Source organism: Geotrypetes seraphini, chromosome 16 (assembly GCF_902459505.1).
Source record: "Geotrypetes seraphini chromosome 16, aGeoSer1.1, whole genome shotgun sequence".
In the NCBI taxonomy this organism is placed as follows: Eukaryota; Metazoa; Chordata; class Amphibia; order Gymnophiona; family Dermophiidae; genus Geotrypetes; species Geotrypetes seraphini.
The window spans coordinates 33,122,180-33,135,308 of NC_047099.1; the positions used below are offsets into that span (position 1 = coordinate 33,122,180).

A 13,129-nucleotide genomic window follows, 5' to 3' on the forward strand; every position below is an offset into this window, starting at 1 on the left:
CAAATATGACTTTTTTTTTGCATAGTCTGTGCAAACACATAAGACCAGGATGCACCATGCAGGGTCAGGTGCCACCATTTTCCACGATGCCTTTTCAATGTATGACTGGGGGGAATGGACTAGGTAAGCCGAGGTGGGTGTGCACTTGGAATTCACCGTACCATTAAGCACCATGGGTTTATGTTTTAATATAGGGGAAGAAGAAGGTCAGGGTACAGGGTGCTGCTAGAGACCAGGACATTTTTTTTTACGGGGAGAGGGGGGTGTTGTCTTGGAGAGTGTGATATCATTGGATCAGTGCATAAAGCTGTACAAAGGACATAGTACTACTCGAAAGGGTCCAGAGAAGAGTAACAAAAATGGTTAAGGGACTGGAGGAGTTGCCGTACAGTGTGAGGCTAGAGAAACTGGGCCTCGTCTCCCTTGAAAAGAGGGGACATGATGGAAACATTCAAGATAATGAAGGGAATAGACTTAGTAGATAAAGACAGGTTGTTCACCCTCTCCGAGGTGGAGAGAACGAGAGAGCACTCTAAAGTTAAAAAGGGATAGATTCCGTACAAACGTAAGGATGTTCTTCTTCACCCAGAGAGTGGTAGAAAACTGAAACACTCTTCCAGTGGCTGTTATAGGGGAAAACACCTTCCAGGGATTCAAAATAAGGTCAGACAAGTTCCTGCTGAACCAGAACGTAAGCAGGTAAGGCTAGACTCAATCAGGGCACTGGTCTTTGACCTAAGGCCACCACGTGAGCGGACTGCTGGGTACGATGGACCACTGGTCTGACCCAGCAGCGACATTTTTTCTCGGATAAAATATTATAAATATTCCCTACACAATGATTGGATGGTGGGTTTGGCTATAGGGGCTTCGGCCTCTGGTGAAATTACACAATTCTGAGTGTATGTGAGTTTCACTTAAAATCACAATACAATAGCTAATCTTTTCAAGATATCTGTAGTTTTTTTTGTGTCTACTCTGATCTCTATATTCTACACAACAAGTTATTGTTGTTAGTTTCCCTACTACCTTTTGTTTTTGCTTACCCAGCAGGCATAAGCATGTAGCTTTGCCTTGTAGGAATTGAATAATGGCAGTGTTTCCATACATATAATATGCTGGGTGCTGATGTCTACTGTGCAAGCTTACTGTAGCAGTAAAACCCCTTTTTTGCATAGTCCGTAATGAGCACACGTTCTGCTCATTAACCACAAGCTTCTGCTCAATGTGTTCTGTTGAAATTATTTTTGTAAATTGCTTTAATTACATATTGCCTGTGTCCAGGTTATTTTTCTTGTACACAACCTTGGATATTGCTGAGCTGCTTCACCACTAGTTGGCAGTACAGAGCCTCAAATAACAGACTACACTTCTCTCTCCGTATTCGCTGTGATAGGGGATTAACAGACCCACGAATACAGAAAACCCATGAATAACTTTTTCATATGTTATTCGCTGTTTTCTATTTAAAACCATCGTGAATATGGTGAAACCGCAAATAACATGGCGGGAGAGACCTGGCCTGTTCCTGAAGGAGAGGCAAAACACGGTGAAGAAAGTGCCAGGAATCGGCGATTTTCTCTGTAATCGCTTGGCATCGGTGATTTCTATATGCAAGCTGACGCAATGTGGGGGGAGGAGCCAGCAAGCTAAAAACCGTGAAAAATCAAAACTGCGATTGCTGAAACCGCAAATATGGAGGGAGAAGTTATATGGTTCTGTCATTAGGTGTCGCTATACATAGCAATCGCTGCTACATTGCTCACAGCCAAGAAAATGAAATACACCAAATCAGCTCAGAAATAGAGTTGGCAGCACAGAACAAGGGAGAAGCAGCCATAAAAGGAGTAATTACCTAACGGCTACGTTTCAGTGTCACAGAAGCTGGAAGAGTGTGGCACAGTGGTTAAAGCTACAGCCTCGGCACCCTGGGGTTGTGGGTTCAAACCCACGCTGCTCCTTGTGACCCTGGGCAAGTCACTTAATCCCCCCATTGCCCCAGGTACATTAGATAGATTGTGAGCCCACCAGGACAGACAGGAAAAAATGCTTCAGTACCTGAATAAATTCATGTAAACAATTCTGGGCTGCCCTGGGAGAACAGGATAGAAAATGGAATAAATAGTGTGAAAAGTTTCAGCCTCTGTAACCAGAGCTGGTCTTGTGACATCATAATGCCTCATTCCACCAACGCCTAAGAGCCAACCTCATCAGTGATGTCACAATGGCTTCATTGTCCTATACCTGGCTCACTTTTACTACATTTTGATTTCTAGAGTGGCGCAGTGGTTAAAGCTACAGCCTCAACACCCTGGGGTTGTGGGTTCAAACCCATGCTGCTCCTTGTGACCCTGGGCAAGTCACTTAATCCCCCCCATTGCCCCAGGTACATTAGATAGATTGTGAGCCCACCGGGACAGACAGGGAAAACTGCTTGAGTACCTGAATAAATTCATGTAAAACCGTTCTGAGCTCCCCTGGGAGAACGGTATAGAAAATTGAATAAATAAATATAATAATAATAAAAATAAATCAATGCGGGGGGGGGGGTTGTCTTTCTGCTACAGATTCTAAAGATATTCTGGTCCATGCATTTTTTTTTTTTTCTTGCTTTTCTGTCCTTATGAAAATGGTGTTCCTTTTCCAATTAACCTTTTGTAAACCGCATTGATGTTAAAGTGAAGAGCGGTCTATAAATCCTACGAAACATTAAATCTCTTTACCATTCCTACCCACCCAGAAAAAAATGTAGTCCTTTTCTGATAAATTTTCAGTTATTTTGACCCCCCCCCCCCCCCCCCACATCTGCTGGCCTCAACAGGAATAATTGTAAATCGCTCCTGTCTGTGCGCTAGTTCATTTTCTCCAAAATGGCTGCCATGACATTCAATAGTAGTCTCACAAGACTGCTGCTGAGGGTCTCGGCGGCCATTTTGACGGCAGAGATAGCAGGAGCGACGGGGGTTTGCTGCTGCCCCAATTAGGCCACTAAACCGTCAGAGCTCCTAAGTTAGGCCTGATTAGGCCTAGGGGTAGTTGAGGTGTGCCAGTGGTTTTGATCAGGTAGAGAAGGGGACAGAGTATAGGGCAGTTTTGTTCAGGATGGGAGGGAGTTAGTTTCAAACAGAAAATGGATCTACATTTTCAACTAAAACAGACAGACTGGAATTTCAGGTTAGTTTTGGTGCCAAAACCAAAATTCATTTGGGCTCTGTTTCCAAAATCCTTTGAGGTTGGAAAGAATAACAGCGTTCCTTGAATTTAATTTTTTTTTTTTTTTAATGTAGCCCTTGCCTTAAAACCAAAAGGGAAGAGCATTTGTTTTATAGGATGCCTTTTATAAAGCATGCATCTCAAGTTTTCAAAGCTATGAAAATTGATAGCAAAGATTAATACTGCTTCCTAGATCTTGGAAATGCAGCATGAAGTTTATGCAGAATCAGTGGAGCCTACTTTTCAGGACTCGCTTCTGTACATGGATCCTAAAAAAAAAAATATATGTCCTCGTTAGAGTTCTCCGACATGACACTTGCAATTAGAGAATGACACGGTGACGGTTTACCCGCGGCCACCGCATTTAAGCCGCGGGTCACCGCCGAAAACGGGGAAGAAAACTAGCAGTCGCTGCGGTGACGGGGACAAGGCCATTCACCGACCGCGGAAACGGTGAACAGGTTTGTCCCCGCGGGCCAATGTACCCCCTTCTAGGAACCGCTATTTCACCGTGCTCCTCATTTGTCATTTCAACCCTTCCCGACAATCGCAGCAGAAGGGTACCCAACCCCTCCTGCCGGTCCTCCCAATGGCCTCCCCTAAGATCGCCGGCAGGAGGGTACCCAACCCCTCCTGCTGGACCCCCCCCCCCAACGAACCCTCCCACCCCGGAACCCCCTTAGTCTTACTTTTCAAGTTGGACCGGACAGCTCCTCGCTCGTCTGGCCAGCAGGCCTGCCTCCGTCCAAATGAGGCGGGCCCGCCCCTCCCCTCCCCCCCCCTCCCCTCCCCTGCCTCCCAATGGCCTCCCCTAAGATCGCCGGCAGGAGGGTACCCAACCCCTCCTGCTGGACCCCCCCCCCCAACGAACCCTCCCACCCCGGAACCCCCTTAGTCTTACTTTTCAAGTTGGACCGGACAGCTCCTCGCTCGTCTGGCCAGCAGGCCTGCCTCCGTCCAAATGAGGCGGGCCCGCCCCTCCCCTCCCCTGCCTAACCCACAGGATCCTAGGGCCTGATTGGCCCAAGCACCTAAGGCCCCTCCTATAGCGGGAGTGGCTTTAGGTGCCTAGACCAATCAGGCCCTAGGATCCTGTGGGTTGGGCAGGGTAGGGGCGGGCCCGCCTCATTTGGACGGAGGCAGGCCTGCTGGCCAGACGAGCGAGGAGCTGTCCGGTCCAACTTGAAAAGTAAGACTAAGGGGGTTCCGGGGTGGGAGGGTTCGTTGGGGGGGTCCAGCAGGAGGGGTTGGGTACCCTCCTGCCGGCGATCTTAGGGGAGGCCATTGGGAGGCAGGGGAGGGGAGGGGAGGGGAGGGGAGGGGCGGGCCCGCCTCATTTGGACGGAGGCAGGCCTGCTGGCCAGACGAGCGAGGAGCTGTCCGGTCCAACTTGAAAAGTAAGACTAAGGGGGTTCCGGGGTGGGAGGGTTCGTTGGGGGGGGGTCCAGCAGGAGGGGTTGGGTACCCTCCTGCCGGCGATCTTAGGGGAGGCCATTGGGAGGACCGGCAGGAGGGGTTGGGTACCCTTCTGCTGCGATTGTCGGGAGGGCCGTTGGGGGGGTCTACAGGAGGGGTTGGGTGCCCTCCTGCCGTGATCGCTGGGGGGAGGGGAGACTTGCAGCCGTAGCCGCGGTCACTATGCTAATCACGGCAGCATTTAAAGTACATGTCGTGTTTGTTTTTGCATTGCTAGCCCCAGGGGTGGTGGAAGATTAGTGATTGAAAAACTGTATGAAAAATAACTATTTTAAATTTAGTGATCAAAATGTGTCAGTTTTGAGAATTTTTATTAATTAATTTTTTCTCTGCGTGTTTTGTTTTTGTATAGTTATTAACTAATATTTAACTAAGTTTTAAAGTTTTAAAGAATGTTTCCTTTATACGTAAATAAAGAAAAGTGAATGGGATTGCAGTGGCGGTGACGGGGCGGTGAATGGGGTGGCAGTGGCGGTGACGGGGCGGTGAAGAGGATGGTGAGACGGGGACGGGGCGGTGACGGGGATGGTGAGACGGGGACGGGGCGGTGACGGGGATGGTGAGACGGGGACGGGGCGGTGACGGGGACCAATTTTTTCACCGTGTCATTCTCTACTTGCAATCTCATTATGGCTTGGATACCAGAAGATTAGGCGTCCGTACAAGGCAGTCTCAAAAGCTGCCTTTTTTTGGAACATAGGCTGATAACATTTCCAAAAACTGGCTCTAGTAAACTTAGGTCAGGGGTAGGCAGTTCCGGTCATCAAGAGTTTTCAGGATCTCCACCATGAATATGTATGAGATGGATTGGCATGCACTGCCTCCTTGAGTTGCAAATCTATCTCATGCATATTTATTGAGGATATCCTGAAAACTTGACCTGGTTCTGGTTCTCGAGGACCAGAATTGCCTACCCCTGACTTAGGTGCTGTAAAATTAGGAGAGGAAGGGGTTCTTTACAATTTTGCTCATTGTTTTTTAAGAGGCATGAGTTCTGTTGGAACCCAACAACAAATCTTTAAAGGGGCTCTATGAAGTAGTCATAACTGTTCCTCACAAGTTCACTGCTCGGGCAGGTTACTCTTTCGTATTGGATACTGTCTTTTTTTGTCCTTTGAGAGGAGAGAGATGAAGTTACACTTCATATTAGTTTCCCAAGATGGTTGACAACAAATTTTAGATAATTCAGGTTGGGGTGAGATTTTTACATTTTGTAGCTTTGTTCATCTATCTTAACTGTAGCCAGCCCAACGAGACAATCCTATACTGGGACAGATAGGGAAATTCCTTGTACCTCAGCATTGCATTCCAACGGTTCTATTATTTTGTATTTGTCAACATTTTTTCTTCTTTGTTGTATCTACTTTTCTTGTAACTGCATCGACTCGAAAGACATTTTGCAGTATATAAATAAAGTCTTATGTTACGTTCCTATAGGGCCTCTTTTATCAAGCCAAATAGCATGGACTGGCACGGTAAACTAAACTAAACCTTAAGTTTATATACCGCATCCTCTCCACGGAAGTGGAGCTCGGCACTGTTTACAAGAACTTAAAATATAAAGAAGAGAAAGGAAAAGGTTTACATGAGCTTATATATAGAATGGAAGAGTAAGGGGGGAAAATAGAATTACATGTTAGAGAAGAGCCAAGTTTTCAGTTGCTTGCGGAATAGTTGGAAAGAGAGCCCAGGTTCCGCAACGGGATAGTAAGGTCGTTCCTGAGACCTTTGATTTTGAAGAGAAGAGATTTTCCCAGTTTACCTGCATAGAGAATACCGCGTAGAGAGGGGAAGGATAGTTTAGATCTTTGGGCGGGTCTGGTGGAGTCAGGACTTGAGAAGTTAAAGTTGGGATTGAACGGGCTTTGATGCATTTTGCCACACGACACTCACTACTATGGCTTGATAACAAGGCCATAGTGCCATAAAAATAAGCTCCAAAACTATTATGAGTAGCACAAATTAATGGTTAAATGCAGAGGCCTGGGGAGCCAGGGGAAGCAGGTTGGATTCCCACTGCAGTTCCTTTTGATTCTGGGTAAGTTACTTAACCCTCCATTGCCCTAGGTACAAGCAAACAAGTACAAGGCTGAATCAAAAATTAAAGGCAATTGTGTAATTACACGATAACTGGAACCGAGCAAGCAAAATGCAACTCATACATTGCCCGTTAGAGCAGTGTTCTTCAACCACCGGTCCATGGATCAGTGCCGGTCCACAGAAATTTCCTGCCGGTTCACAGGGCCAGCACCTGCATCAGGCCCAAAACAGTGTTCTTCAACCGCCGGTCCACGGTGCGATCGATGGGGCGTTATCTTCGAGCCAGCTCCCTCTTCCTCACTGATTCAGTGCACAAAGCCACGGGCAGTGGCTCCTACGTCCTGCGCCTGAACCGGAAGCCTTCTCTCTGACGTTGCAACGTTAGAGGGAAGGCTTCCAGATGAGGCACGGGACGTGCAATTAATACTATTATGGGGGCGGGGTCTGGGGTGGAGATTGGGTAGAGATGGGCGGGGTCTGGCCCACGACTTAGCCCCGTGTTCTTCAACCGCCGGTCCACAGAATAATTCTTTTATTTCTGCCGGTCCATAGGTGTAAAAAGGTTGAAAAACACTGCGTTAGAGAGTTCGTCCACGCACAGTGCAGTGCTCGGCCTTTTAGTCATGTGGCAGCCACAAGGTCAGAAATACGGATGCTCCATTGCAAGCTTGCACCATCGAAGAACAACGTGTAGCAGTGTGCTTTCTTTGGGCAGAGGGCGTGAAACCTGTGGAAATTCACCATCGGATATTGACTCTGTATTGACATAGCACTGTGAATCAACAAAAGATTTGAGTGGGTAAAAGCTTAATGTCACTGCCGCCGACTGAATATTGACCCCTTAATGTTCATCACCCCAGCAGAATTAGCAGTGAAATTGTTCTATGCAAAAGCTTGCTCATATATTTGTTTTAATGTCTTCTCTCTGCAGGGTTTTGTTAAGGATGTGCACGAGGATTCCCTTACGATTGCCTTTGAAAACAAGTAAGTGACTGTGTATATCTATTTGGAATGGGCTAATGTTAAATGCAGCTATTCCCGGAATCCGTTTTGTAATACATTCCCCTATTTCATCCTCTTACCCCCAATTGCTTGCCTTTACATAAAAGTGGAAACAGAAAAAGTGAGTGTCCAAAGAGCACTCAACGGAGACAGTTGGTACTTCTTTGAAAGCAATATCTTGTGGTACGCTAATCTTTTTTTAAGCAGCAAAGGGCCAGATGCCTTGAAAATGGTCTCTTATGACACATTCCAAAAAAAGTCTGTATAAACAATTATTCATTTTCATTCCCACTTAGCTGGAAGGGCAGACTTCTAGTAAAGATTTTATGTTGTTCCTGTGCAAAAGAGCCTTGCTTCAGTTTATTGAACATATCTGCCAATACCTGTGTTACTATTGAGGGACTCTTTGATCTGTTCAATTATATTTGTCTGCATGAGTTAGATCTCCCAGTTGTATAAATCTAATCTAATCTAAACCTTAAGTTTATATACCGCATCATCTCCATGAGAATGGAGCTCGACACAGTTTACAAGAACTTAAAATAGTGGGTAGAGAAGAAGAAAAAGGATTACATGAACTTATGTATAGAAGGGGGAAGAGAAAGGGGGGAAGGATAGAGCTACAATTTGCTGAAAAGCCAGGTTTTCAGTTGTTTGCGGAATAACTGAAGGGAGCTCAGGTTCCGCAGTGGGGTGGTGAGGTCGTTCCAAAGACCTGTGATTTTGAAGAGAAGGGATTTTCCCAGTTTGCCTGAATAGTGGATGCCGCGTGGAGAGGGGAAGGCTAATTTAAGCCTTTGGGCAGTTCTGGAGGAGTCGGGACTGGAGGAGTTGAAAGACAGTGGGATAAGAGGAGGCAGGATTCCGTGAATGATCTTGAAAGCCAGGCAGGAACATTTGAAATGGATTCTGGAGATTATTGGGAGCCAATGAAGTTTGGCAAGGAGTGGGGAGGCATGGTCAGACTTGCGTTTTAAGAAGATCAGTTTGGCTGCAGTATTCTGGATTAGCTGGAGTCTTAGAATACTTTTTTTTGATAGATTTAAACTGGACTGTCCGCAGGTGATCACCCTTTATGTTTTCCACCCTCGGGATGGAGTATGTACCTGTCTGCTTGCTTCCTGTGCTAGGACATCTATCACTTATTAATGATTATACCTGCAAGTATTTCAAGGTCCTGTTGTATAGTTATCATTTCTATAGCGTTACCAGGCATACACAGTGCTGTACACCAAAATATGGAAAAGGCAGACCCTGTTTGAATGAGTTTACAATCTAGTTAAGCCACCCCTCTCACATGTTTTGGGTTTGCCCTTTTATTAAAAGATTTTCGGCATCAGTTTTCGCTCGAGTGCACTGCATGTGGCATATTACAGCTTGTTTTGGATCTTTGATGTACAACCTCTTAGACCAGGGGTGTCAAAGTCCCTCCTCGAGGGCCGCAGTCCAGTTGGGTTTTCAGGATTTCCCCAATGAATATACACGAGGTCTGTTAGCATACAATGAAAGCAGTGCATGCAAATAGATCTCATGCATATTCATGGGGGAAATCCTGAAAACACCACTGGACTGCGGCCCTCGAGGAGGGACTTTGACACCCCTGTCCTAGACCGAGAGGGCTAAAGTGGTTTCTTAAGAGGGTAATGTTAGATATGAAAGCTATTTTAACTAAATGGTTGTATGTTAACTCGCCAACAATTTGTACAATGGTGCTCTGGGATGATTCACCTTTTGAGAACGGGATTGAGTAAATGGGAGTCAAAGGAAGGTCGTTTGTTGACTGTGCTATGGGAACTGTTTCGGAGAGTGCTCTCGCCTACAGCACGTAATTGAATTTTGGCTAACAAAGTACACTTGCAAAGTTAAGTGTCATACTTTGATCAATCCCTCGTAGGGAGGGACAGAGGGTTAAGTTAGGGTGTTTGGTTAATGTTGTACTGAAAACTCTTGTCATGATGTTATAATCATGGATCTTATGGAATGACCTTGATAATAAAGATATTTAAATATGCTATTCACTCTTCACTTTCAGTAAGATAGTGGATCAGCCAAACCAATAGGAGGAAATTTTTTTTTTCACTCGGAGAATAGTTAAGCTCTAGAACTCGTTGCCTGAGGATGTGGTAAGAGCGGATAGCGTAGTTGATTTTAAGAAAGATTTGGACAAGTTCTTGGAGGAAAAGTCCATAGTCTGTTATTGAGAAAGACACGGGGGAGGCCACTGCTTGCCCTGTATTGGTAGCATGGAATAGTGCTACACCTTGGGTTTTGGCCAGATACTAGTGACCTGGATTGGCCACCATGAAAACGGGCTACTGGGCTTGATGGACCATTGGCCTGACCCCAGTCAGGCTATTCTTATGTTCTTAAAATTGTATTTTTCCCCAGTAGTCCCAGTTTTTGAGATTGGATCTTAGGCCCTTTTCCCACTACATGAAAGGATCCTAGTAAACTCAATAAAAAATTTTTTTAAAACCCGCAACTAGTTATCTGAACATTTGAGACATGAATGAGAGTATGCATGAATTTTCCCCCACATGCTGTCATGTTTCAAAGGTGCATCATAGGCTCTATGTTGGATTCTGGAGTAATATTCCCATAGGGAAACACTGTCCATTGTGGGGGTTTTTTAAACCATTTGCACTATCCACAAATTTATCTACTTCTCAATTGGCGCATCACAAACCACAGATAGGTTTTGGAACTTTACAGCACAGCTTCCCGAACAGACAGATGAATCCTGGCATCTTCCTTTTTTTGCCGAATGGATCAGATTGTTGATTCATTAACATTAAACTTGTGGCTAACCCCAGAGACAGACTTGCCAGCATGAAGTTTGTCATTTTGTCAGGATACGATTTTATTCGGTATGACAATAAGAACAAAGAGCCACATTTCATCAAAGAATAATAAACTTTTAATGATTATGACAGGAATCGCCATACAACAGATCACAAGTAATTGGAAAAATTGGAATAGACTCGATTATAACTTCTGGTGGAATTCGGTATGTCATATTTACAAAATGGAGAGAACAATAGCTACAATAGAACAATAGCTGTGCAACAAGGGAATTTTAATAAATTTAAAGAGATATGGGGACCATTAACAAAATATTGCAATGAGTAGATACCATTTTACAATATAGATACAATTAAAGGTAGTAGGGGTGGGAAGGGGGAATTTGAATTTATTAAACGATCAGATTACTAGGAAAGACTATTTATGTGATATATTTGATTGAATGTAAGATTTGAAGGGTGGTAGGGATGGAGAAATTTTTTTTTTAATCTATTAGTATAATGATAGAATTTCAAAAGATGTATTCATTGACAAATGTTTTATATAAATGTATTTGTTGTAAGATGAAAAATGAATAAAGATTTTCTAAAAAAAAACAAAAAAAACAAACGTGTACATTTTGTCACTAGGAAAAATCGCTTTTTTTTTTTTTTGAGTAGTTTGCTTGCAACACTCTCCCTGGACCGTTGGTGGCCATTTTCCAGAAGCGAGCGCCAAAACTGTGAAAGCGAAAGCGACATCGAAGAAGGCTGTTTTTAAATGCGCATGTTTGTAGTAGTGCAGAAACACGACAGTGAGAACGATGAATAGTAGTCACCATTCACATATGCGGATATGTGAATTAGCGGATCTTGACCGCATAAGTAGAATGCGTTTGAGTACCATATTTGTAGGGGTTTGTGTTGCTTCACGCTATCTGGCAGTGGAGGGATTTTGTGTTGCTATTACTGAGGTGACTCCAGAATTTGAATATTTTGTTTTGTATGACAAGTGAGAAGTCTAAGACTGATGTGTTACTTATAGTTTTGTTTTATATGGGACTGAATGATTGGCAAATTCACTCTAAACCAGGGATCTCAAAGTCCCTCCTTGGGGGCCGCAATCCAGTCGGGTTTCAGGATTTCCCCGATGAAAGCAGTGCATGCACGTAAATCTCATGCATATTCATTGGGGAAATCCTGAAAACCCGACTGGATTGCAGCCCCCAAGGAGGGTCTTTGAGATCTCTGCTCTAAACCTACTGTCAACAATTAAATATTTTGGAGTGTTGTTGTTTTCAATGTGTCGCAAGCACAAATGTCTATCAGATGTGTCGTAACAGAAGAAAGGTTGAGAACCACTTCTCTTTTCCTTTAACCACCTCCCAGCTCTTACTCCCAACCTAGCTAGCCCTTGCCACTCAAGAGGCCAATCAGCAAACCAACCATCCTTCTTACCCGGCTCCCCAAGTGATCCTCGCTCTGTTGTGGATGTCCAGATGAGGAGATCTTCCACATCAAATATCATCTACAATAACAGGAAAACCATCCAGTGGTCACCTGGTGCGTCTGGGCTTGCCCCAGAAGAGCTTAAGTCACAAACACAGCAGCCAGTGAAAGGGAGTCAAGATTGTTGCTCCATGCCTCTACTTGCTTCACTAGCTGCCACTTTGATTTTAGAATACAGGTCTGTATGATAATGGAAATAGTGCTTAGGTGTAACAAGACTTGGCCCCAGAATACCTTCGGGAGAGGTCGCATGAGCACATCCCATGCCTTGGTTTCTGCTCTGTGAGTTGGTTTGTTGAGGCTGCCAAGTGTGCAAGGAAGTGCATTTGAAAGAACATTGTAAGGAAATATGCTACATCAGTGGCTGCTCCATTGGGATGAATCTCTTTTACCTGAGATGATTTGCAAGTGTACTCATTTAAGACGTTCAAGCAAAGCTGAAATTCTTAGGGGGGGAGTGGGGTCAACGAGGCTTATCAAGGAGCATATGAGTGAAAATGACCAGTGAAGTTAGGTTAATGTTAAGATGGGATGCAGGAGGGTTCTATGAGTTTGATTTGCAAGTGTACTCATTTAAGACGTTCAAGCAAAGCTGAAAATCTTAGGGGGGGAATGGGGTCAACGAGGCTTATCAAGGAGCATATAAGTGAAAATGACCAGTGAAGTTAGGTTAATGTTAAGGGATGCAGGAGGGTTCTGTGAGTTACTGGTTTATAGTAAAGTAAGTGTATTTTTGTAAAAATTGTCTGAAGACTTATCTATAAATTTCCTTAATAACCCTCTATTGCCTTAGGTATAAAGCTAGATTGTGAGCCCTCCAGGGACAGGAAAATATATATTGAGCTACTACTGAAAAGGAAGCTGAATCCAGGTAAACACATGTTGAAAGACAAGTGGTGATTTTCTCAGCATTTTTGGATTTCAGCCCTGCTCCACTCACTTGCGCTTGTATCTACAAACTAACTGAGATTTTTGCTGAAGCGGAGTTAAAAGATGGGGGGGTGGGGGGTCCTATAAATAGCTTGCTTGAATCTCAGTGCATCCGAGGGCTCCCGCTAAGCTTAAGACCTCCTCGGATTTCTCCATGTTCTCAATGTCTCTCTCCTTCA

General features: G+C 44.6%; 1 protein-coding gene across 1 annotated transcript in view; it reads left to right on the plus strand.

Annotated features, from left to right (window-relative positions):
* Positions 1–13,129, plus strand: part of FXR2 (FMR1 autosomal homolog 2) — an 83,383-nt gene that overhangs the window by 22,492 nt on the left and 47,762 nt on the right. The window contains exon 2 of the mRNA XM_033924538.1: positions 7,661–7,713. Within this exon, the coding sequence (XP_033780429.1) occupies positions 7,661–7,713 (53 nt within the window). The remainder of the gene's footprint in view (positions 1–7,660; positions 7,714–13,129) is intronic.